The 23,877-nt window shown below is 38.7% G+C and overlaps 1 protein-coding gene across 1 annotated transcript; it reads left to right on the forward strand.

Moving 5' to 3' along the window:
* The first annotated feature begins 3,371 nt into the window (after positions 1 to 3,371).
* On the forward strand, positions 3,372 to 23,506 carry LOC131983202 (NACHT, LRR and PYD domains-containing protein 3-like). The gene is made up of 9 exons (XM_059347877.1): positions 3,372 to 3,533; positions 4,662 to 4,748; positions 8,690 to 8,825; positions 11,648 to 11,933; positions 12,530 to 14,330; positions 14,421 to 14,594; positions 14,750 to 14,911; positions 21,597 to 21,643; positions 22,603 to 23,506. Exons 3-9 carry the CDS (start codon positions 8,718 to 8,720, stop codon positions 23,166 to 23,168), a joined length of 3,144 nt encoding a protein of 1,047 aa, XP_059203860.1. The 5' UTR covers positions 3,372 to 3,533; positions 4,662 to 4,748; positions 8,690 to 8,717; the 3' UTR covers positions 23,169 to 23,506.
* The last annotated feature ends 371 nt before the right edge of the window (positions 23,507 to 23,877 follow it).

Consider the following 23,877-nt stretch of genomic DNA (forward strand, 5'->3'; position numbering starts at 1 on the left):
CATCCTGGGCCAGTAAAACACTCCCTCTGAACTCCACCGTCTATCTCCTGCAGCACCAACAGAGCAGACACAATCATGTTTACTCATCAGTTTATAAGCCACACTTTGCCTTCACCTTGTCGTCTGATTAATCATCACATACGGGATAAATTCTGCAGCTCACCTGAGTTATTCTGATGCATTTCCCAGCCACATGTTGTTCCTCCAGAGAGAGATCTGTACGTTAACAGCTCCGAGTTAAAGGAAAGGGGAACAGAGATTCAGGCTTAATGTTGGTATCTGTGAAACATTTCTTTCACTAGCTTTATACTGCGCTCCATATTAATCAGAATCAGAAAAACTTTATTGATCACCAGAGGGACATTCGGTTTCTCTCCAGTTACTCCAACAAGAATAGAAAGACATCGTATAGATATGAATATATAAGTAAATATGTATAAAATGCATAGTAGAAATAGCAAAATATACAGACTTTATAATACTATTATTGCACAAGGAAGCAGCAGTACACAGGTGAAATATAAAATATATTAATAGATAATATTTAGAAGGGGTTATGGAGTTTTAGTTCAGATATGAAACATTTTAAATTAACCCTTGTTAGTCCTCCTGTCGACTATCCACTGGTGGTCCTCAGGGCTCAAGAAGGACCCCATGACATTAGACTGGTTTTAGAACATATAGAGAAAAATGATTAACAACTTTTTTTTTTCACCTTTTAAGGCAGCTCATGACCAACAAATTGATATATAATTTAAATTTTTTTTCTTCATGATTATTGGTCAGTTTTAGTCAAATATACAAAATTAGACTTCATTTCAGGAGGAAAAAAGAACGTGAATATTTTTTATTGACTCTTGTGTTTTAGTCCAATTTTTGGACATCCCATAACATGGTGTTTTTCTGTCATTCTATGCTCTAATACAGCGGTTCCCAAACTTTTTTAGCCGTGCCCCCCTTCTATGTCCCAACCGGTTTGACGCACCCCCAATCCCCCACACCTTAAAAAAAAAAAAAAATGCAATAAGCTTTTTTATCGCCATATTAAAGGCGGCATGTTTAATCATGCTGAAATGACCAGAACAAACATATAACAAAATAATCACCATCAAAACAATGAGCTGTCACATTTGAATTAATCTGAAACACAGTTTCTATATAATGCAACAAAGTTATGTTCAAGCTTCCACTTTTAAGAGCAAAGAGGATGATGACAGGCTCAGGATTAGAGGCAGAAAGCAGATAAATTGGGAAAATATTATAATATAATATTATGTTAATATAATAATATTTGGAGCCACGTTGAACAAAAAATTGCAGCAAGTGTAAATGACCATGGAGGTTACACAACCACGTAATCATAACACAGGCTGGAAAAATGGAAGAAGATAACTTCTTCTATGCTTCATTTTAAGATGAAGTGCATTTTGAATAATCTGCATTTATTAATTAATTAATATTACAGTTTGTTGATTTTGCATTTTACAAGGGAAATGTTTATTTACATGTCTTTATTGTGTGGGGGGAAAAATGTAATGTATTATCAGACCGCCATTACATTTTTCATCTCGTGGACCCCCTAGAGGCAGCTCGTGCACCCCCAGGGGTCCACGCACCACACTTTGGGAACCTCTGCTCTAATATCTATCAACAGACTATAATTAACCCATTTGATGTATTTTTAGGCATTTCAAAATTTCACAATTTTTTACAAAATTCAATATGACTTTTCTGATTTTGTCCAATTTTTGGACATCCCATAATATGGTGTTTTACTGGCATTTCTGGCCATATTTTGTTCTAATATGAATAAACAGACTATAATTGAACCATTTTTAGCACTTTTAGGCATTTTAAAATGTAACCATTTTTGACAAAAATTGACATGTTATAGTATGACTTTTGTTTTAGCATGTCATTTTTGAACATCTCAAAATATGGTGTTCTTTTTTTTTTTTTTTAAAAAAGCACCAAAATGGGGTCAAGCTCTCACAGCCTTAAAGCCTTTTTCTGTCTTTGCTGAGTATAAAGCTCCATTTCTTTCATGAAAACATCAGACACATCAGTTCAGTCATCAGCTTGGCTCACAGCTAAACTTCTGCTCCGGACACTTCTCCGTCAGTTGTGACATTTAGGTAATAAACTGTCCTTTCCAACCGTTGCTTGAGTAAATATCAGGAGTGAGTTCTGCTGGTTAAAAACCTGCATCTATCATGTGTTCTTAGAAATAGAACAAGAACAGCTTTTTGATCTAGAAATGTATTTGATGTATTTTATGACATGTGTCATTTGATGTAGAGAGGTGGAGCCTTGAGCCAACACTATTATTCATGTTGAGCTCTGTTAAACCAATGGCCTTCAAGTGTTTCATGTGTAACCATATATGGAGAACTTCCTGTGCTACGCTAAGATATTAGAAGAGGAACACTGAAGGGCTCTGCCTTTTAAACTTTTTAATTGAGGAAGAATATTTGTCAAGTAACAGCAGACAAGTTGAGCATTTTTAGAGATCTTTTCTTTTTTTTTTTTAGGACTGTCATCACCATAGCAACCGTCTGCTGGGCCTTTAAATAAAAACAGACGGTACATTCTACAATGGGATGGAAACCAAAGAGGTTTTGGTCTCTTCTCTGAACGCCACCTTCAACAGCCTCAACACTGACAGTAAGGACTCTTTGGGGCAGGCTGCACATTTTTAGTCCATTTTAATGATGAATTCATATAAAATTGCTGAACTGATTTCAATCAATTACAGAATTGCCAAATGCTAAACTGAACATCTGTGGTTCAACTGAGTGATGATGAGTTAAATATTTTTAGCTATTTGAACTAAAATAAGTGTTTTTCATGTGTACATATTTGATTATAATCTACTGGATTTAAATGCTTTTTTGGCCACTTTTGCCTTAAACTGAGAGTCTGGCTGAAGAGAGACAGGAGTGTTAAATGCTGAGTGTCAGAGCTGCACTTCTGCTTCTCACTCTTTTCAGGAAATTGTGACATTTAGGTAATAAACTGTCTTTTCCAACTGTTGCTTGAGTAAATATCAGAAGTGAATTCCTGGTTAAAAACCTGCATTCATCATGTGTTCTTAGAAATAGAACAAGAACAGCTTTTTGATCTAGAAATGTATTTGATGTATTTTATGACACGTGTCATTTGATGTAGAGAGGTGGAGCCTTGAGCCAACACGATTATTCATGTTGAGCTCTGTTAAACCAATGACCTTCAAGTGTTTCATGTGTAACCATATATGGAGAACTTCCTGTGCTACGCTAAGATATTAGAAGAGGAACACTGAAGGGCTCTGCCTTTTAAGCTTTTTAATTGAGGGAGAATATTTGTCAAGTAACAGCAAACAAGTTGAGCATTTTTAGAGATCTTTTCTTTTTTTTTTTAGGACTGTCATCACCATAGCAACCGTCTGCTGGGCCTTTATATAAAAACAGACAGTACATTCTACAATGGGATGGAAACCAAAGAGGTTTTGGTCTCTTCTCTGAACGCCACCTTCAACAGCCTCAACACTGACAGTAAGGACTCTTTGGGGCAGGCTGCACATTTTTAGTCCATTTTAATGATGAATTCATATAAAATTGCTGAACTGATTTCAATCAATTACAGAATTGCCAAATGCTAAACTGAACATCTGTGGTTCAACTGAGTGATGATGAGTTAAATATTTTTAGCTATTTGAACTAAAATAAATGTTTTTCATGTGTACATATTTGATGATAATCTACTGGGTTTAAATGCTTTTTTGGCCACTTTTGCCTTAAACTGAGAGTCTGGCTGAAGAGAGACAGGAGTGTTAAATGCTGAGTGTGGCAGTTTGGCTCAGAGCTGCACTTCTGCTTCTCACTCTATTCAGGAAATTGTGACATTTAGGTAATAAACTGTCTTTTCCAACTGTTGCTTGAGTAAATATCAGAAGTGAATTCCTGGTTAAAAACCTGCATTCATCATGTGTTCTTAGAAATAGAACAAGAACAGCTTTTTGACCATGTTTATGTATCTAGAAATTAATTGGATGTATCTTAAGATATGTTTTATATTTGGAGCCGGTTCTATTGTTCCAGGTTGTGAATATATTTATTTCTTCTGTAAAGTTGAACATTTGAACATGATGCTTTGTGAGGTTTGGCTTCATTTTGCAGCTAGATGATGAACTGCAGCTTTTGGCACTTCCATGTTTGCTTCATTATCAGCCCTGAAGTTTGCCTCTTGGTCACAAGACAAAAAAATGTACATTAAAATCCCACTGAAGTAAAAGTACAATAGTATTATCAGTGAAATGTACTAAATATATCAAAAGTAAAAGTTGTTGTTCTGCAATAAATGTCTCTCTGTGTGAGACTGATTTCTGATTCTATGTGACATTGTTAGATGAATATTGAAGCATCAGTGTGAGAGCAGCATGTTACTGTTGGATCAGCTGCAGGAGGAAGTTTTAATTATTTTATATACAGTCAGAGAGTTCAGCCCAGCTGTTCCCAAAAATAACAACACAGTTATGATAAAGGACCAAGCTGTATTTTTATTATGAAACCATTTGGGAAGTTTCTCTTTGGAAATATGTCTTTGGTTGACAGTTCCTTGCCTCTAAAATAAAAAAAAATTATGAATTGGAATTTCCTTTTTCTTTGTTTTCCTGTTTTCAGAGACAGGCAGAAGAATAAGGTGGAAGATAAGAACAGGTGGTGAAGACACAGAGAGGAGGACCTACAGATCTACAGTTGAAAGATGAGGTGAGAGTCATCGTCCTGGCAAGTTTGTGTTTTTGCTTTTCTTACATAGATTACATTATTATTATTATATTATTATACACCTGGCGGCCTCGGGCCTGCTGCGGAACAAGTGATTCACCTCTCCACTGGTGAGCGACTTGATTACACCAAAGAACAAGGTAATGCTGAAATCGATGCTCTTAAACTGGATTATACGAAATGCGGACCGCTTACTTCAACGTTGATATCTGCACAACCGTGCAAGAAAAGCATCGCGGCCACAAAACAACAGAAAACTAAGATGTTTCAGACTGTTAATGATGCTAAAGTTATATGGGATCCGAAGCTAAAACCCAAAGGGATCTTTGGTGGACATCTATCTTATTGTTCTATATCGACCACCATCTGAAAATGATATGTTCTTGGATAAACTGTCTGCTATACTTCAAACATGTAAAGGTAAAGAAGTGCTACTAATGGGCGACTTCAATCTGAATTGGCTAGATGAAATAAGAAGGAAAAAGCTTAAGGATATTGCTAATAAATTTCACTTAACTCAGCTAATTGAAAATCCAACAAGGATAACAAGGTCTTCAAACACTCTATTGGATTTAATTTATACAAATAAAACAAAACGCATATCAAAAACATATAACTTAATTACTGGGTTATCAGACCACAATCTCAGCCTGGTCACAAGGCAGCTGTCAAAGAAGTGACTTAGAAATAAGAATACACCAGAAGGGAAAAATGATATCTCACTTATCCTGAAGAAAGAGATGCAGCACTTCAAAAATGAATTTAGACAAATAAATTGGGTTAATGTTGTGAAGGATAAGAATAGTGAACAGGCCCGCAAAAACGTATTGGACTCTATTAAATATCTTTTATCTAAATACACAAAAAACATTCATCTTAAGCATCGAAAACAAACGTTGCCCTGGTTTAACACCACATTATGGCAACTCATTAAGGAAAGGGATGCAGCCCTGAAAAAATCCCTAAAGTCAGAACTCGATACTGACCGCTTAATATATAAAAGTCTCAGAAACAAGACGACATCACAATTTAGAAAGGCCAAAGCAAACTATTTCCTTGAAATTATAACACAAGCAAAAGGCAACTCAAAATTATTATGGAAAACCATTGACCAACTCTCAGGAAAATAACGACAAAAGAGTGCACCCCTACAGCTTAAAATAAATGGTACTTCACAGAATGATAGCTTAATGATGCCAATAGTTTTAATGATTATTTTATTGATTCTGTATTAGAATTGTGCAGCAATTCATTAGATCCTCAACAACCAAAGGTTGTAGACAGTAAATCTACCTCCCTGAATTTTAATCATATAGATGATGCCAAAATAAATGAAATTTTATCATCAGTATCCAACTCCAAAGCAAAAGACATTTGGGGTTTTGATACGTTTCTTCTTAAGAAATTCAAGGATGTCTTATCTGCTCCCATAACACACATTGTCAGCAATTATAGGCCAATTAGTATACCGCCAGCCATCTCTAAGGTGGTTGAAAAAACAGTGTCAGAGCAGTTAATAGCGCACTTTAACGCAAAAAAATCTAATGCATCCCATGCAGTTTGGCTTTAGAGCTAACCACTCTACTGACACTGCATGCTGTTATTTTACAGAACACATTCAGGCTAGTCTTGACAAGGGAGGAGTAGTGGGTGCTATGTTCTTAGACCTACGAAAGGCTTTTGACAAGATAAAACATCATCCTTAAGAGCATGTTCCATGGGGGTACCGCAAGGTTCCATCTTGGGACCGCTTTTGTTCAGCACCTACATCAATGATCTCCCATCGGTATGTGACGGTGTGGAGATATTGATGTATGCTGATAAAACTGTCACCATGTTCTTTCGAAATAGATTTAAACAGTACTATTCCAAACATATACGTAGCTGGAAAAAGTTAAAACATTTTGATGCGTTTAAATACCTGGGAGTACAGTTAGCTCTCTAGCAGTACAGTGTGCATGTGCTAACAGGCTAACAGTTAGCTCTGTAGCAGTACAGTGTGTATGTGCTAACAGGCTAACAGTTAGCTCTGTAGCAGTACAGTGTGTATGTGCTAACAGGCTAACAGTTAGCTCTGTAGCAGTACAGTGTGTATGTGCTGCTGCTGCAGGAGGTGTTCACTTAGCGATCTCTGTTTGTTTACAAGCACCAGACACTCTGTGCACAGTTAGTGATGCCGTTAATTCAAGATCGTTATGTTTATGATTTACATTTATATTTAGTCATTTAGCAGACACTTTTATCCAAAGCGACTTACAGGAAAAAAGGGGAACATCAAGGTCTAGTGCAGTAAGAGCCATTAGTGCAGCAATAAGGTCTCGAGAGGATTCTTTAAGGAGTAGAGTTGTGGTGTGGTGCTAGGAGAGAAGGTCCTCTCTGAAGGTTTTCAGGAGGTTTTAAAGGTAGAGAGGGACGCCCCTGCTCTGGTAGGAACTGGTAGTGGTTCCACCAAAGGGGAACAAGAAATGCAAAGATCAGCAGAGAAGCTGTGCACAGTTAGCCATGCTGCATTGTTTATGATCAGCTGCTGACGTTGCTCAAAACAAACCTCATTTAAATACCACGCCCTAATATATATAATATATATATAATATATAGCTGACTCAGAAGGCTCGCCTCCATAGTTTACGACACCAAAGGTCACAATACGGCCAAAAAGAGTGTCTTCCTTTTCTTTTTTTTAAGTCATCTTTATTATGAAAGTGCACCGTTAATAATAACAACAGGAGGAAATAGACATTTTACAGAAATACGCAGCGACGGAGGTTTATGAAATAAAAGTACTTATAGTTATAAACTCAAACAAGTTCACTGAATATTTTACATTTGGAGCACAGACTTAAAGTTTTCTCAGCTTTTTGGTTGAAGGAGGTAAACAATGTTTTAAAGTCAGTTTTAATTCAAAAGAAGAGGAATTTCTCAGAGTCAGAAAGTGAAACGCTGACGTCCAACAGCTGCAACAACAAACTGGTTTAGTTTGGCAGCAGAAAAAGAGAAAAGGAAGGAAATCGGTGGTGCTGTCACCAACATCATGATATATAAAGCCTCATAGTCTATATAATATCCAAATATAGTTATTATTATAATGGAGAGAGATTATTCACTTCTTTACATTTAGTAATAATTCTCTCAACAACATTTAATATCCTCGGCTAATATATTGGTTAAAGAATTTCACAGTCGCAGGGTGTATTTATTTTAAATGATGTTTTAATGATTAATGATGTTTTAGTGATAAATTATGTTTTAATGATAAATAATGAAGTCTAAACATGTTTTGCTTTGTCACCATTAAAAATCAAAACAGCACAGAGTTTTATCAGCTCCAGGCATCGATACAACAGTCTCAGATCAGTTCTCAGACTCAGACGTGTGGACTTCATGCTGACTCTAACCTGCGTAACGAGCTGAGAGCAGACTGAGATCTGATCCTCACGTCCACATTGATAAATGCTGAGCCTTGCATAGAAATGATTGTACGGCCACTTTACGCTCACTTTCTGTCATATGTTGGTTTGATAAATGAGGGCAGTTGTGTGTCATTAGTCAGACTAGCAAGTGATTCATCTGTCTGAACTGAGCTGGTTGGTTAGCACCATCCAGTGGACAGGTGACAGAGCTACACCCTCTCATCAGGGATTTCTCTGACTGGGTTTCTGTGATAAAGTGTTACACAGGAAAGGGTGGAGGCTCTCTGAAGTAGGGCTGCAACAAATTAACCTTTTTATTACAAACAAATCTGCCAATAACTTGAAGCAGAAAAGCTAAACAAAGGGCTGATTGAAATACTTTATACACTGAGAACAAGAATTAGCTAAACACCTAATAAAGGAGTGGAACAAGGAAATAAAAACACTCCTGATGGGCTGACATCTCCCACATGTTGGACTGGTTTTCATGTCACTCTGCTATTTTATCTTTAGACTTGGACTTTGAAGTTGTGAGGGTGTGATGGCGTCCTCAGCTCAGACGCTCACAGACACCAGGACTGATGAGGAAGAAACGAGCAGCTCCTCCTCTCCCACAGTTTCCTCCACACATGAAGGTGGAAAGTGTCAGGTAGGAAGTTAAATTACAATGATTTTAAATTGATTTTCATGTATTTCTGCAGTTCTTCTGATGTATATTCATTACCATTTACATTTGAATCTAATCTTTCATCATCAGTGAAGAATGTAGAGAATGTCCAAACCTGTCGGACAGAGAAGTTAAAACATTTTATCTGTTGGAAACAACATCTGACACACTTCTGTCCATTTCTCTGTCAAAGGGTTGAACTTTATCTTGATTATAATAACAATATTCTTATTTAAAATATTAAACAATTTTATGGAACATTTAGTTTGATCTGAATTATTCAATTTTCTGAGTGAATATGTTGTAAACTTTTACAAGCTGCTGCTCAGAAAGTGGTATCTAATAATTTACATTCTGGTGCAGAGCATTCAGATGGTTCCTATGTTGCTCTAATCATTATAGAAAACCTTTTTCCACATTTTCATACAGAATAGTTAATTTCTAAAGGAATACATAAACGTTTTTAGGGTTTACTCTGCCTCAACCCAGAGCACCATTTACAGTGTTGTCACTGTTCAAAATTGTGTTAAGATGGCTATTATTATATTATTATTTCATTCTGAAAAAATATTAACTAAATTGATAAATTACTCATTATACTCAATAATATAATTTGATTTAGTCACCTCAAGTCAAGCCACCTCTGGATGGCACAGCACTCTGTACAACAGAGCAATGACAGCAAATTGAACTGAATCATTCTCATAAAATTATTAAATTGTCAATTATAAACTCTGATTGATAATTAACTCATTATCTATAACAAGAAATACCTTAATAATGTTTAGTAAAGGTCGAAGGAATATGGAGTTCTTTGCATAGAAGAGGCAGGTATCATTCACTCTTATGCAACATTAAATGGACAAAAATCTTTTACTCACAAGAAAGCAAATAAAAAAAACACACCAACTAAAACATCAAAAACAAAACTAACATTTTTTGGGGCATTTTATAGCTTTAATGATAGAGAGATATTCAGAGTGAAAGGGGGAGACAGAGGGGAAGACATCCGGGAAAGGGCTCCGAGCCAGATCCGAACCCAGGCTGCCCGCTCACGAGGACTGAGCCTCTGTGGTATATGCTCTACCAGGTGTGCCACCGGAGACGCTACAAAACTAACATTTAAGTTATTGTTCTTCACAGAGATCACAACAATAATACTCAATAGCCCTTATTATACTGTGTTTCCGCAAAAGTTGTATAATGGGCTCATTTCTCATTAGATTCATACTGGCTCATTTCTCATTAGATTCATACTGGTACCACAACATCGTAATATGTGGTTCCATTCACATTGTAATCTGGCATCACAGAACAAAGAGTGGTGGAGAGTGACAGAGCAGCAGTAAGAGGCGTGTTTCTGATGATAATGTCCACTTCGTTTCTTATTATCCGGCTGTTGGTTGCACAAATAACGCATGTTGCATATTTTCTCACTTGCTGGCTCTGTTGGTTCACATTGATCCCACTTCGAACAACCTCACCAAATATAACACCTCTGTTACTACCTCTGAAGGCGGAACAGAGCCGGGATCACTTTGTCCCTCATTACGCCTCTGGGACGTTCAGGTTAAAGGTGAAAAGTCACAGAGGAGGAAATGTTGCAGCTTGAAAAAACAGTCTGAAAGGAGCTAATGTAACACAACTCAGATCTTGTGGCTATGTTAATGCCAAGCCCAGTTACATTTCTGCCAAGTCCACAAAGGGGGAGGACTTTATCCATCTGCAGAGAAAAGCGAGATCTGGGAGAGTTGGTTCCTTGTTGTCCGTTGCTTGGTTAGCTGCTCAGTGCTAACTCTTGGCTCCTGTTGCCTTCACAGTGAGCTGACACACCTTGTGTTGTGGTCTCTGGGCTAATGTGTTGCTTAGTCAAACCTCTGTTAACTAATCAGGAACCTTAAGGCAGGCTTCTGTGTGGCTGCTGGCTGTTGGTCCAAAGGTTCTTCTGAACAGTAAATGTTGAGGCTGAGGTCTTCTCATGTAGGTGAAGCTGTGAGGGCTCCTGGTGGACGGAGTTCAATGACTCTTTGTTGGAGAACAAAAGAGACTCAGTTGCTATTTTAAGAGGCCAACAAATTAAAAACAATTTTCTATTAAACTCAATCAAGGATGCACAAATGAACAGAAACCATCTGTGGTCCCAACAATGGTCAGTTAGCATCACCCAGTGGACAGATCATGGAACTACACCCTCTGCAGTGATGTCTGTGACTGGGTTTCTGTGATGAAGGAAGGGCAGCAGACTCTCTTAAGTAGGGCAGCAACTGATGACAGGTTTCATTACCAATTAATCTGCCAGTATCTTTCAACAGAAAAGACTCACAAGGGACAGACAGAAATATTAAATGCAACACGTCTGCAGAATGTTATTGTTGTTCCTGATAAATTATGTAAAAATGAATTAATAACATGCATTTCCAGAATATTAAAGTTATGATGAAAAAATTGTCAGTAAAAGTCAGTTTCGTTTGTCAGAGTCCAGCTGATATCTTTAAACGTTTTTGTCTATCAGTCCAAAACACAAATATTGTCAGAAATTCAGGAAATATCCATAACTTAAAACATCATTCTATCATATTTGTGTATTCGAAAAATTATCTTAATTTAAATAATTATTTATCACAATTATTAGCTGGCCATCATTTTCTGTTGATTAATTAGTCCAGTCATTGTTGCAGCTCTGATCTAACAACAGTAGAAAACGTACGATATTTTGCTTAAAAATAATAAACCTATCTTCACCATAACCCATTCTGTATTTTTAAAGTGACTATTTCTTTTGGGCATCTTTTGGATCTTTGCAGGGAGAAAAAATGGTGACACCTCAAGAGGTCCTCTTCAGAACTTTAGAAGATTTGGGAGCTGAGGACTTCGAAAAATTCAAGTGGTTCCTGCAACAGCAGGGGGTGCTAGAAGGCCTACCAGCAATCCCAAAGAGTCGACTGGAGGATGCAAACCGCATGAAAACCATAGATCAGATGTTTCAGACTTACAGTATAAACACGATGCAAGTGACCAGAACAGTTTTAGTGAAGATAAATCAGAATGAACTTGTGAAGAAATTATCAAACACCTCCTTCGAACCTGAAGGTAAGTCAGAATCATTATTCAATATTAAAATGGATGTAACACGGGGCGTTCCCGGTGGCACACCTGGTAGAGCGCATACCATAGAGGCATTGGCGGCCCGGGTTCGAATCCGACTCGGAGCCCTTTCCTGCATGTCTTCCCCTCTGTCTCCCCCTTCACTCTGTCCTATCAATAAAAGCCCAAAAATGGCCAAAAAAATATCTTGGATGTAACAAAGATTGAAGTTGGAGATTACAGTTTGTTGTGTTGCACTTTTGATTAAAGCACAAGCTACAAAAAACACAACCAGCAGAGAAAGAAAATTAAAGTCTCTCAGAGAACAAAAATGATGAACGAAAGGCAGACAATCCTGTTTTTGGTTGCTTCTAGCTGGTTAAAATGTGCACACACTGAAGTCTGTAAGTTTGTTTGGACAATATTACTTCCCTCGACTGGATTTAACACCGTCTGGTTTCTCTTGTTTCACCTTTTCAGGACCTACTGTAGTTATCAATCAAGCTGAACAGATTTCATACATAAAGAAATGTGAACAACGAGTTCATGACTCTCATTCGTTGTAACAACCCCTAATTGGTTTCATTGTTCTCTTCATTCAGAGATTCTTGCTGAGTGCCAGAGAAAACTCAAATCCAAATTACAAGAGAAGTTCCAGTCTGTGTTTGAGGGGATCACTAAAGCAGGAAACCAGATCCTTCTGAATCAGATCTACACAGAGATCTACATCTTAAAGGGAGAAACTGCAGAGGTCAACATGGAGCATGAGGTCAGACAGATTGAAACAGCATCCAGGAAACCAGACAGACCAGAAACAACAATCAGACAAGAAGACATCTTTAAAGCCTCACCTGGAAGAGATAAACCAATAAGAAGAGTGCTGACACAGGGAGTGGCTGGCATTGGGAAAACAGTCTTAACACAGAAGTTCACTCTGGACTGGGCTGAAGACAAAACCAACCAGGACATCCACTTCACATTTCCATTCACTTTCAGAGAGCTGAACGTGCTGAAAGAGAAAAAGTTCAGCTTGGTGGAACTTGTTCATCACTTCTTTTCTGAAACCAAAGAAGCAGGAATCTGCAGGTTTGAAGAGTTCCACGTTGTGTTGCTCTTTGACGGTCTGGATGAGTGTCGACTTCCTCTGGACTTCCACAACACTGAGGTCCTGACTGATGTCACAGAGTCCACCTCAGTGGATGTGCTGCTGACAAACCTCATCAGGGGGAAACTGCTTCCCTCTGCTCGCCTCTGGATAACCACACGACCTGCAGCAGCCAATCAGATCCCTGTTGACTGTCTTGACATGGTGACAGAGGTCAGAGGGTTCACTGACCCTCAGAAGGAGGACTACTTCAGGAAGAGATTCAGAGACGAGGAGCAGGCCGGCAGGATCATCTCCCACATCAAGACATCACGAAGCCTCCACATCATGTGCCACATCCCAGTCTTCTGCTGGATCTCTGCTGGAGTTCTGGAGGAGCTGATGGAAACCAGAGAGCGAGGAGAGCTGCCCAAGACCCTGACTGAGATGTACATCCACTTCCTGGTGGTTCAGTCCAAACGGACAAACGTCAAATATCATGGGAAATCTGAGAGAGATCCACACTGGAGTCCAAAGAGCATGAAGATGATTGAATCTCTGGGAAAACTGGCTTTTGATCAGCTGCAGAAAGGAAACCTGATCTTCTATGACTCAGACCTGACAGAGTGTGGCATCGATGTCAGAGAAGCCTCAGTGTACTCAGGAGTGTTCACACAGGTCTTTAAAGAGGAGAGAGGACTGTACGAGGACAGGGTGTTCTGCTTCGTCCATCTGAGTGTTCAGGAGTTTCTGGCTGCTCTTCATGTCCACCTGACCTTCATCGAGTCTGGAGTCAATCTGATGGCAGAAGCAAGGTGGTGGTCCAGAGTCTTCGGAGACAAACCTAAACCAAAACATCTCTACCAGAGTGCTGTGGACAAGGCCGTACAGAGTCCAAATGGACACCTGGACTTGTTCCTCCGCTTCCTCCTGGGTCTTTCTCTGGAGACCAATCAGAACCTCCTACGAGGTCTGCTGACACAGGAACAGGAAATAGGAAATAACTCACAGACCAATCAAGAAACAGTCCAGTACATCAAGAAGAAGCTCAGTGAGGATATGTCTGCAGAGAGAAGCATCAACCTGTTCCACTGTCTGAATGAACTGAATGATCGTTCTCTAGAGGAGGAGATCCAACAGTCCCTGAGATCAGGAAGTCTCTCTCCGGATAAACTGTCTCCTGCTCAGTGGTCAGCTCTGGTCTTCATCTTACTGTCATCAGAAACAGATCTGGACGTGTTTGACCTGAAGAAATACTCTGCTTCAGAGGAGGCTCTTCTGAGGCTGCTGCCAGTGGTCAAAGCCTCCAACAAAGCTCTGTGAGTGGCTATATGAACAACATGAAACATGCTTTCTGTAATTCAAGACAATAAAATAATTATCTGATGTTCATCTCTTTTCCTCTCCAGGTTAACTGGCTGTAAGCTCTCCGAGAGAAGCTGTGAAGCTCTGTCCTCAGTCCTCAGCTCCCAGTCCTCTAGTCTGAGAGACCTGGACCTGAGTAACAACGACCTGCAGGATTCAGGAGTGAAGCTTCTGTCTGATGGACTGAAGAGTCCACTTTGTGAACTGAAAACCCTCAGGTCAGTATTCATTATCATTCACAGTTGATCATTTAAATCCTTTAAGTCCAATTTAAATGTATCTCCATGTTAGTGAAGATGGGCAACTTGTGTAGTGTTTTCCTGCTGAGATAGTGTTCTTAAACCCTGTATTTATGTTATCTCCGTAATTCCAGTCTGTCAGGCTGTCTGATCTCAGAGGAAGGCTGTTCTTCTCTGGCCTCAGCTCTGAGGTCCAACCCCTCCCATCTGAGAGAGCTGGACCTGAGCTACAATCATCCAGGAGACTCAGGAGTGAAGCTGCTAGAGGATCCACGCTGCAGACTGGACACTCTTAGGTATGGACAGACAGACAGACAGACAGACAGACATTCTCAGGTATGGACTCAGTACAATAAGGTCAAACAAAACAATTGGAAGAAAATAAAATATACATACAATATATATACAGCAGTTTTACCGTAAACTTCTTAATTTCAATACTAAATTTTGAAAAACCTTGAAAAATCAAAGTCAAAAGTAAACAGTTAGCATTAAACATAAAAACATAATTATGATTTTAATGAAATATATTTAAAAAGCTGTTCTATTGTATAGATTGTTTGGTCCGAGGGTATTCCTTCACTGTTTGGGTTCCAGTTACAGCTACCACTGTAGTCCAGCTTTATTTCTCATATGCATCATAACAGAGAAGCAATCTCATTAAATCATGAACCCTCTGATCCACAAAACCCCTGGCAGCTTTGACAAGCCAAAATACCCCAAATCATATCCAGAGACTGTAAAAACAACATTATCAGTCAGATTTCCAGGTTTCCTATGGTCCTTGAATGAATGAACTCTTCTGTCAGAAACAGAAACCAAACAAAGTTATTCTCTGTTAACTTTAAAAGTGTTGCTGTAATTTTCACCTGGAAATGAAATCATTTTTTTATGTAGAATTCTCAAGTGAAGTCAGTTTTTTTTATTAAAACCAAAGTTAATGGAGGGCTTCCGTTGATGGTGTGTTAGGGTAGACGTGCAGAGGAGAGCTCCTGAGCAAAGTCCGTTTTATTTCTAAATTTACGGCTGTAAAGTGAGCATAAACTGACATCGACAACCTCCCTCTGCTAAACTCCCGTTCGAGATGTCGGACAAAGGCAGAAAAGACAAAACTTCAATCAAAAGCACTGAAGAGGGATGCACCACACGCACAATGGCGAGAGAGCAGCTAACGCTAACCAATGTGTTGACTGAGCTTGAAAACAACCAGATTAACATCACAGAAGAGCTGACAAACCTAATCAAGACATCACTTTTGCCGATTCAGACAACATTGTAAGTTGTTAAACTCTAAGTTGAGTCGTACTAAGTTTGTTTTAACAAAGTGGAGGACACACTCACAGACCACTCGGGCTGGAAACCTCCATGGCAGAGCTGAAGGCCACCGTGCGGGACCTCACGAAGGAAAACAGCGGTTTAAGGGACATGTTGGACGGGTATGAAAATAGGCAGAGGCGTTTGAATCTCAGGGTCCTCTGAGTTGTGGAGGACAGCGAGCAGGGACAATGTCCACTGAAGCTCATGTCTGAACTTTTGGTCAAGGTGCTGTATGACGAAAGCCTCTCAAAACCCCCGGAGCTGGAAAGATGCCACAGAGCGCTGATGCCTAAACCGAGCCTCAACACACGCTTGCGGCCATTTATTCTCTGCTTCCACCGCTTTCAGGAGAGAGAGCGTGTCTTTCAACTGGCAATAAATAAGTGCCAACTCTTTTATGAGAGCAAGAAAATCCTTATTTTCCCGAATCTGAGCTCTGCTGGCAGCCAAGCCCAGCACCTACAAGAGGGTAGAATCACATTTTTTTGAGAAGGGGATCAAGTTCGGCCTGCGATACCCTGCAATGCTTGTGGTTTACTTTGAGGGATCTCAGCACTCACTCGGCACTGCCTCCCCAGCAGACTTCAGCATATTGTTTTTCAGAATTTGGAGCAATAGTATCATATACAAAAACTAGAAAATTTCCTCTGGGGAAATTCTGAAAGGGCCACAGGGGCTACTGCCGGTGTGTGTACACTATGATGAGATTCTTCAGAGATTTCAAACTCTGCCCTTTAGTCCTCAAAATGTGTGTGTGTGTGTTTGCGTGCGTGCGCGCGTGCGTGTGTGTGCGCGTGCGTGCGTGTGTTTGAAGCATGTGTATGCATGTGTGAGAAGTTTGCGCGCTTACGCGCATGTGTGTGTGTGTGTGTGTGTATCTGTAACTGTAATCACATCAAAGATCAAAGGCAATCAGATCAAAGCAATCAACAGAATTAACTGACACCTGTTCCGGCACAGTCACAGCAGAGGTGGACAGCCTGGAATTTCTGGCCTCGAACAGAAAGCATTTTTGGCAAAACCATAATACCTATCATTGATCCGACTTCACTTTGAGCGTCCTGGGTTCTTCCTGAACGTCTACATATGGTTTTTTTTCAGAAACATGAAAAAATAGCTTTGTTAGAGCAATCTAAAAAAACTGTTACATCTCCCTTTTTCCGAAATCTTCCTGCGTTTGCCCAAACTATAACTCTGACAGCTTTACCAGAGGATTGTGAGGGAGAAGACAAATTTCCCTACGTTTCTATGCATAAATTATCTCTGTAAAGTGGAATTTGCGGCCTGGAGCACAGTTTTCAAATTTATTTTTTGACAGTTTTTTCTCTCCCTCTACACTCTGGCGATGATGTCACACACTGTGACACGAACATTCCGTGCAATACACACCCATTATAATCTCAGAATTTCTCCAAAAATGATCATGGTCATTGAACAGGGATTGATAAAAAACTATATGACCTATCGAAACGTGGATTAATACACCGATACACAAGACTTGTGTCTACTGTTTAAAGTTTAAATGGAGTCTCTAGGTGAAATTATGCCGGTTATTGCTGGTTCCAATAAATAGGGCCTCGGGGCAATCGCACCGAGCACTGGGCCCATACAGCAATAGCTGTAGGGACGAGTGCTGCACTACTGTTATACTGTGGATTTCTTCTTATTCCTCTTGCGGACGCAATTTCGTCCCGCTACTAGTCAACAAAACAAATTATATATCAAAACGTGCGGTTTGATCGGGATCGGTGTGCTATTACTTTTCTCTACGGAATACGGATTTTTCGCGACGTAAAAACTGCCCAAAATTTTGCATTGAAATGAATGGGACGGCCGAAAGAAAATGAGCAAAATAGAACATTAATTGAAGATTTTCAGACGTCTACTTCTCCGGCATAATTTCACCTAGAGACTCCATTTAAACTTTAAACAGTAGACACAAGTCTTGTGTATTGGTGTATTAATTTGCGTTTCGATAGGTCATATAGTTTTTTATCAATCCCTGTTCAATGACCATGATCATTTTTGGAGAAATTCTGAGATTATAATGGGTGTGTATTGCACGGAATGTTCGTGTCAGAGTGTGTGATGTCATCACCAGAGTGTAGAGGGAGAGGTAAAACTGTCAAAAAATACATTTTAAAACTGCGCTCCAGGCCGCAAATTCCACTCTACAGAAATAATTTTTACATAGAAACGTGGGAAAATTTGTCTTCTCACTCACAATCCTCTGGTAAAGCTGTCAGAGTTATAGTTTGGGCGTACGACGCAAAGATGCGCCACCAAAACCACCAACAGCCTCATTGGGTCCCATATTAAAAACGCAGGAAGATTTCGGAAAAAGTGAGATTTAAGTGTTTTTTTAGATTGCTCTAACAAAGCTATTTTTTCATTTTTCTTAAAAAAAAAACATATGTAGAGGTTCAGGAAGAACTCAGGACGCTCAAAGTGAAGTCGGATCAATGATAGGTATTATGGTTTTGCCAAAAATGCTTTCTGTTCGAGGCCAGAAATTTCACTCTGCCCACCTCTGGCTGTTTTCACTCTGCCAGAAGATTCCACAGCTGTTAATTCCGTTGATTGCTCTGCTCTGATTGGTCGACCCAACGCTTTGATGCTTTGATGTGATTACAGTTACAGATACACGCACACACACACACACACACACACACACTGGTCATTTAATGTAGTAACAGTTAAAGATACACGCACGCACACACACAATGGTCATTTAATGTAATATCAGTTAAAGATACACGCACGCACACACACACACACACTGGTCATTTAATGTGATAACAGTTAAAGATACACGCACGCACACACACACTGGTCATTTAATGTGATAACAGTTAAAGATACACGCACACACACTGGTCATTTAATGTAACAACAGTTAAAGATACACGCACGCACACACACACTGGTCATTTAATGTAATAACAGTTAAAGATACACGCACGCACACACACACACTGGTCATTTAATGTAATAACAGTTAAAGATACGCACACACACACACACACACACATATGCGCGCGTAAGCACACACACACACACACTGTGACATGAACATTCTCCAAAAATGATAAATGGTCATTGAACAGGAATTGATAAAAAACTATATGACCTATCGAAACGTGGATTAAGACACCGATACACAAGACTTGTGTCAACAGCTCTCCTAGCACCACACGATAATTCTACTCCTCAAAGACTTATTGATGCACTAATTACTATTGCAATATACCTTGATTGTTTGCTTTTCCTCTTCCTGTAAGTCGCTTTGGATAAAAGCGTCTGCCAAATGACTAAATGTAAACTGTTTAAAGTTTAAATGGAGTCTCTAAGTGAAATTATGCCGGAGAAGTAGACGTTTGAAAATCCCCAATTATTGTTCTTTTTCGCTCATTTTTTTTCGGCCGTCCCATTCACTTCGATGCAAAATTTTTCAGTTTTCGCATTCCGTAGAGAAAAGTAATAGCACACCGATCCCGATCAAACTGCACGTTTTGATATATAATTTGACAAATTATATACTACGTAGTAGCGGGACGAAATTGTGTTCGGAAGAGGAAGAAGAAAAAAATCCACAGTATAACAATAGTGCTCGGTGCGATTGCCCCGTGCCCCTAATAATTCGTTTGCGACTCAACTCTTTGTCCCGTGACAGCTGTAGAGGCTCAGCCACATGGCTGTGGGATGAGCAGTAAGCACAGTGGTTCACTCATCATCGGGGATTCATTCCGATCGCTCTTCACTCTACACAAACACACTGGCCCTCATTTATCAAACGAGCGTAGAAACCAGCTCAGATCTGATCGTATATTTGGTCTGACGACAGGGTTCATGTGTGATTTATCAAACGATCGTATCTCTCCAATCACAGCGTGAGAATGATCAGCTGTTGATAAATGTGGCGGCTCGAAACAAGCTTCCTTTAACCCATTTAGACCTAAAACGCTTGGAAAGAAACGCCTGTAAAACCTCTGGGCGATTTTGAAAGAACCCCCTAAAACCTGAAGTTTTTATGGAAATTCAACAGAAGATTTTTCAGCCTCTGTAGCAGATAGAAATGAAATTCAAAAAGTATTTGAGAGCTTATACCCGTGACTGTCATGAGAAGTTGAGTTTATTTGTCCAAACCTTCAATAAAGTTTTTTTTTAAAATCAACAAACTCAGCAAATGTTACATTTGACTGAATAAAAAATCCTATGCATAATACTAATACATGCCCATTAGCAAGATGCAAACATGATATGACCATTGGAAGAAATAGACATAGTTCTCATTACCCTACTGTAATAAAAAAAAAAATTATCATAATAATAATAATACATTTTATATATTGCACTTTTCAGGGTACTCAACAACGCATAAAGATATATGAGACATAAACAGTCATGATTTCTTATATCATCATCACAATCAATTATTATTATTATTATTAATAATAATAATAATATTAATAATATTAATATTAATATATTATTAATAATATTATTATTATCTCCAGATTGCCACAAATCTGTCTGTTCTTCGGTGAAAATATGTCGTCTAAAAACATATTCCTCATCCATAAATGCCGGTCGATTGGTTCCGAGGGTTCAAAGTCCAGATCAGCAATAAAATCATCTGCGCTGTTTTCATCTAGATCTCTTCCGTCACTTCCTGCTGAGCTCCTCCGCTATAGTCGTCTTCCTCCATGATTTCAAAGTTCTGGAAAAGTCCAGTGTTGCATTGTGACACTCCCACATGTATTCTGATCATGATTCTGATGCATTTCATTGGCCAAGAGACCGAAAAAGGTGGAAAAAAATACAAATACTACAAAATGACATATCCGCTCGGCCTTAATGGTAGAGTGACGCAACAGCGCTCCTGGTTTCAATGGTAGAAATGCGGTAATGCTTTCCCGGCGTCAGTGGGTTAAATACCACGCCCTAATATATGTATAATATATATATAATATATAGCTGATTCAGAAGGCTCGCCATGAGAGTTTACGACACCGAAAGACACAATACGGCCAAAAAGATTGTCTTCCTTTTCTTTTTTTTAGTCAGCTTTATTAACAAAGTGCACCGTGACAAATAACAACAGGAGGAAATAGACATTTAACAGAAATACGAATAAGAATTTCACGATCGCAGGGTGTATTTATTTTGGATCATGTTTTAATGATAAATGATGAAGTCTAAACATGTTTTGCTTTGTCACCATTAAAAATTAAAATAGCACAGAGTTTTATCAGCTCCAGGCATCGATACAACAGTCTAAGATCAGTTCTCAGACTCAGACATGTCGACTTCACACTGACTCTAACCTGCGTAACGAGCTGAGAGCAGACTGAGATCTGATCGTACCCTCCGCTCACCTCCACATTGATAAATGCCGAGGCTTGTAGAAATTATCTTACGCCCACTTACGCTCACTTTCTGTCATACGGTCATTTGATAAATGAGGGCCATGGTGTTTTATTATGAGGGAGGACAGTTCAGTGGTGACTGAGCTCTTAATATTTCTACATCACATTATCTTTTTGAAGAGTTTCAGCCTGTTTCTCTGTCACACTGACAAACTGAGGAGCTCTGCTTCATGTTGAACAGCAGTTAGGACTCATGTTGGATAGAAAATCATTGTGACTGTGTTTCTTCCTCCAGGGTGGACCATGGTGGAGAGCAGTGGTTAAAACCTGGTCTGAGGAAGTGTAAGTGTAGATTACATTTGACTAATGAAGACAAAACAGCTTTAAATCAAAGTTAATAGTTGTGATATTTATCAACATGTGTCATCATTAAACTTTATAGAAATGAACAACATTATTAGTTAGTTTATTATTAAGATCCCCATTAGCTGCAGCAAAGCCACAGCTATTCTTCCTGGGGTCCAACAGTATCAAATATACAGTTGAAAACACAAAACATAATAAAAATAAAAAACAAAAACAAAAATTATTCACATATTAATCCATATTACACACATTTCTACATATATGTATACATCATTACAAAATCTACTAACACAATACATATGTCACATTCATTCTACAGCATATACATTATAATAACACATATCATATATCTATAGAAATATACTACATACATATAAATACCATGTTTTCTTATTTTGATAAATGCTGTTTTATTAATATTTTGAATTCCTTTATGTTAGTGGTGAGTTTGATATTTTTAGGCAGTGAATTCCATTCTTTCATACCTCTAAACAGAAACGTGCGCTTGATGGCGTTAGATCTTGCTTTAGGTAATGTAAAGTTACCTACAGCTGCATGTCTGCTGATATATTTATGACTCTCTGTACTAAAAGCAAGGTTTTTAAACAACATAAAAGGTGCTTTTAGGACAGATATGTTTATAATAACAATTAGCAGTGAGTACAATAGTCCGTCTTTGACCAATAACCAATTTAGTTCCTTGTGCATAGAGATAATATTTGTCCTGTAGTCACACTTTAGTATTGTGCGGGCAGCTCTATTCTGTATACATTGTAGTTTATTTAACATGTCTCCAGTGGCATTCGACCAAACTGCTGGGCAATAGTCGAGATGTGATAATATTATCATGACATGAGGACACAAAGAAGGAATAAACCCTTCAGATGTGTCTGATGATAATCTGCTGCTGTGTTGTGTCTTTTTCTCTCCTTCAGATTTCTGTCAACTCACACTGGACACAAACACAGTATACAGAGAGCTCAAACTGTCTGAGAACAACAGGAAGGTGACATTTGTTGGAGACAAAAAGTCATATCCTGATCATCCAGAGAGATTTGACTCCTGTCCTCAGCTGCTGTGTAGAGATGGTCTGACTGGTCGCTGTTACTGGGAGGTCGAGTGGAGAGGAGAAGTTAATGTAGCAGTGAGTTACAGAGGAATCAGCAGGAAAGGAGGCAGTGATGACTGTTGGTTTGGATTCAATGATCAGTCCTGGAGTCTGAGGTGCTCTGATGGTAGTTACTCTGTCTGGCACAATAACAGAGAAACATTCCTCTCCTCCTCCTCCTCCTCCTCCTCCTCCTCCTCCTCCTTGTTCTCCTCCTCCTCCTCTGGTAGAGTAGGAGTGTATGTGGACTGTCCTGCTGGCTCTCTGTCCTTCTACAGAGTCTCCTCTGACTCACTGATCCACCTCCACACCTTCAACACCACATTCACTGAACCTCTTTATCCTGGGTTTAGGTTGTCCTATTATTCCTCAGTGTCTCTGTGTGATCTGTAGGACGGAGACGACTTCCTGTCCTGTGGTCTGAATGTTGGATGAAGCTTCACTTTGTTTATCATTTAATTCTCTGATTGTTTCTTTAATGTCTCAAATGTTTTCTTCTTATAAACGGTGAAATGATCTCAGGGCTGAACTCTGATTTTCTCTTGAATCCAGTTTTTTTTGGAGCAGCGTCTTGTAGCTGCTAATGTCTCTCGTGATTGATCTCAATAAAGGTTTAAAGACTCACGAGAACAGCAGCTTCTAACAAATGTAAATCTGATTCTGTTTTAAAGAGGAATAAAGACATTACCTTCACAATCCAGAGTCATTTTCTTAAAAATAAAAAATAAGAATGAATAAAAAGACAATTATGAAGATGATTTGGTGAAATGAATATAAAGGTAAATATATATTCAAATAAATCAAAAACAGAAATATAATTTTTTCACATGTAATCTATGAATTCATTTCTTCATTTATTTTGAACATTAATATTTGTACATTTAAGGGCATATTAACAGATTTATCATTGACAGAAGATAAATAAATTACAAGAATATTTATGAATAAAAGAATATTAAAAGCAAATGCAGGAAATCATGAATTAATAAAGTTTGACGACGTGAAATTTCTGTTGACATTTAATTTTTTTTAAATTAACTATTATATGTTTCATTTTATTTATTGATTTGTGATTCATTTTTTTGATGTTTTAAAAATCTAG

This window comes from Centropristis striata, chromosome 13 (assembly GCF_030273125.1).
Source record: "Centropristis striata isolate RG_2023a ecotype Rhode Island chromosome 13, C.striata_1.0, whole genome shotgun sequence".
Lineage (NCBI taxonomy): Eukaryota > Metazoa > Chordata > Actinopteri > Perciformes > Serranidae > Centropristis > Centropristis striata.

Coding starts and splice junctions, on each gene's coding strand:
- LOC131983202 (XM_059347877.1), top strand. CDS start 8,718: ATGGCGTCCTCAGCTCAGACGCTCACAGACACCAGGACTGATGAGGAA. Junction 14,595..14,749: donor TGTGAACTGAAAACCCTCAG/GTCAGTATTCAT, acceptor CCGTAATTCCAG/TCTGTCAGGCTGTCTGATCT. Junction 14,912..21,596: donor TGCAGACTGGACACTCTTAG/GTATGGACAGAC, acceptor TTCTTCCTCCAG/GGTGGACCATGGTGGAGAGC.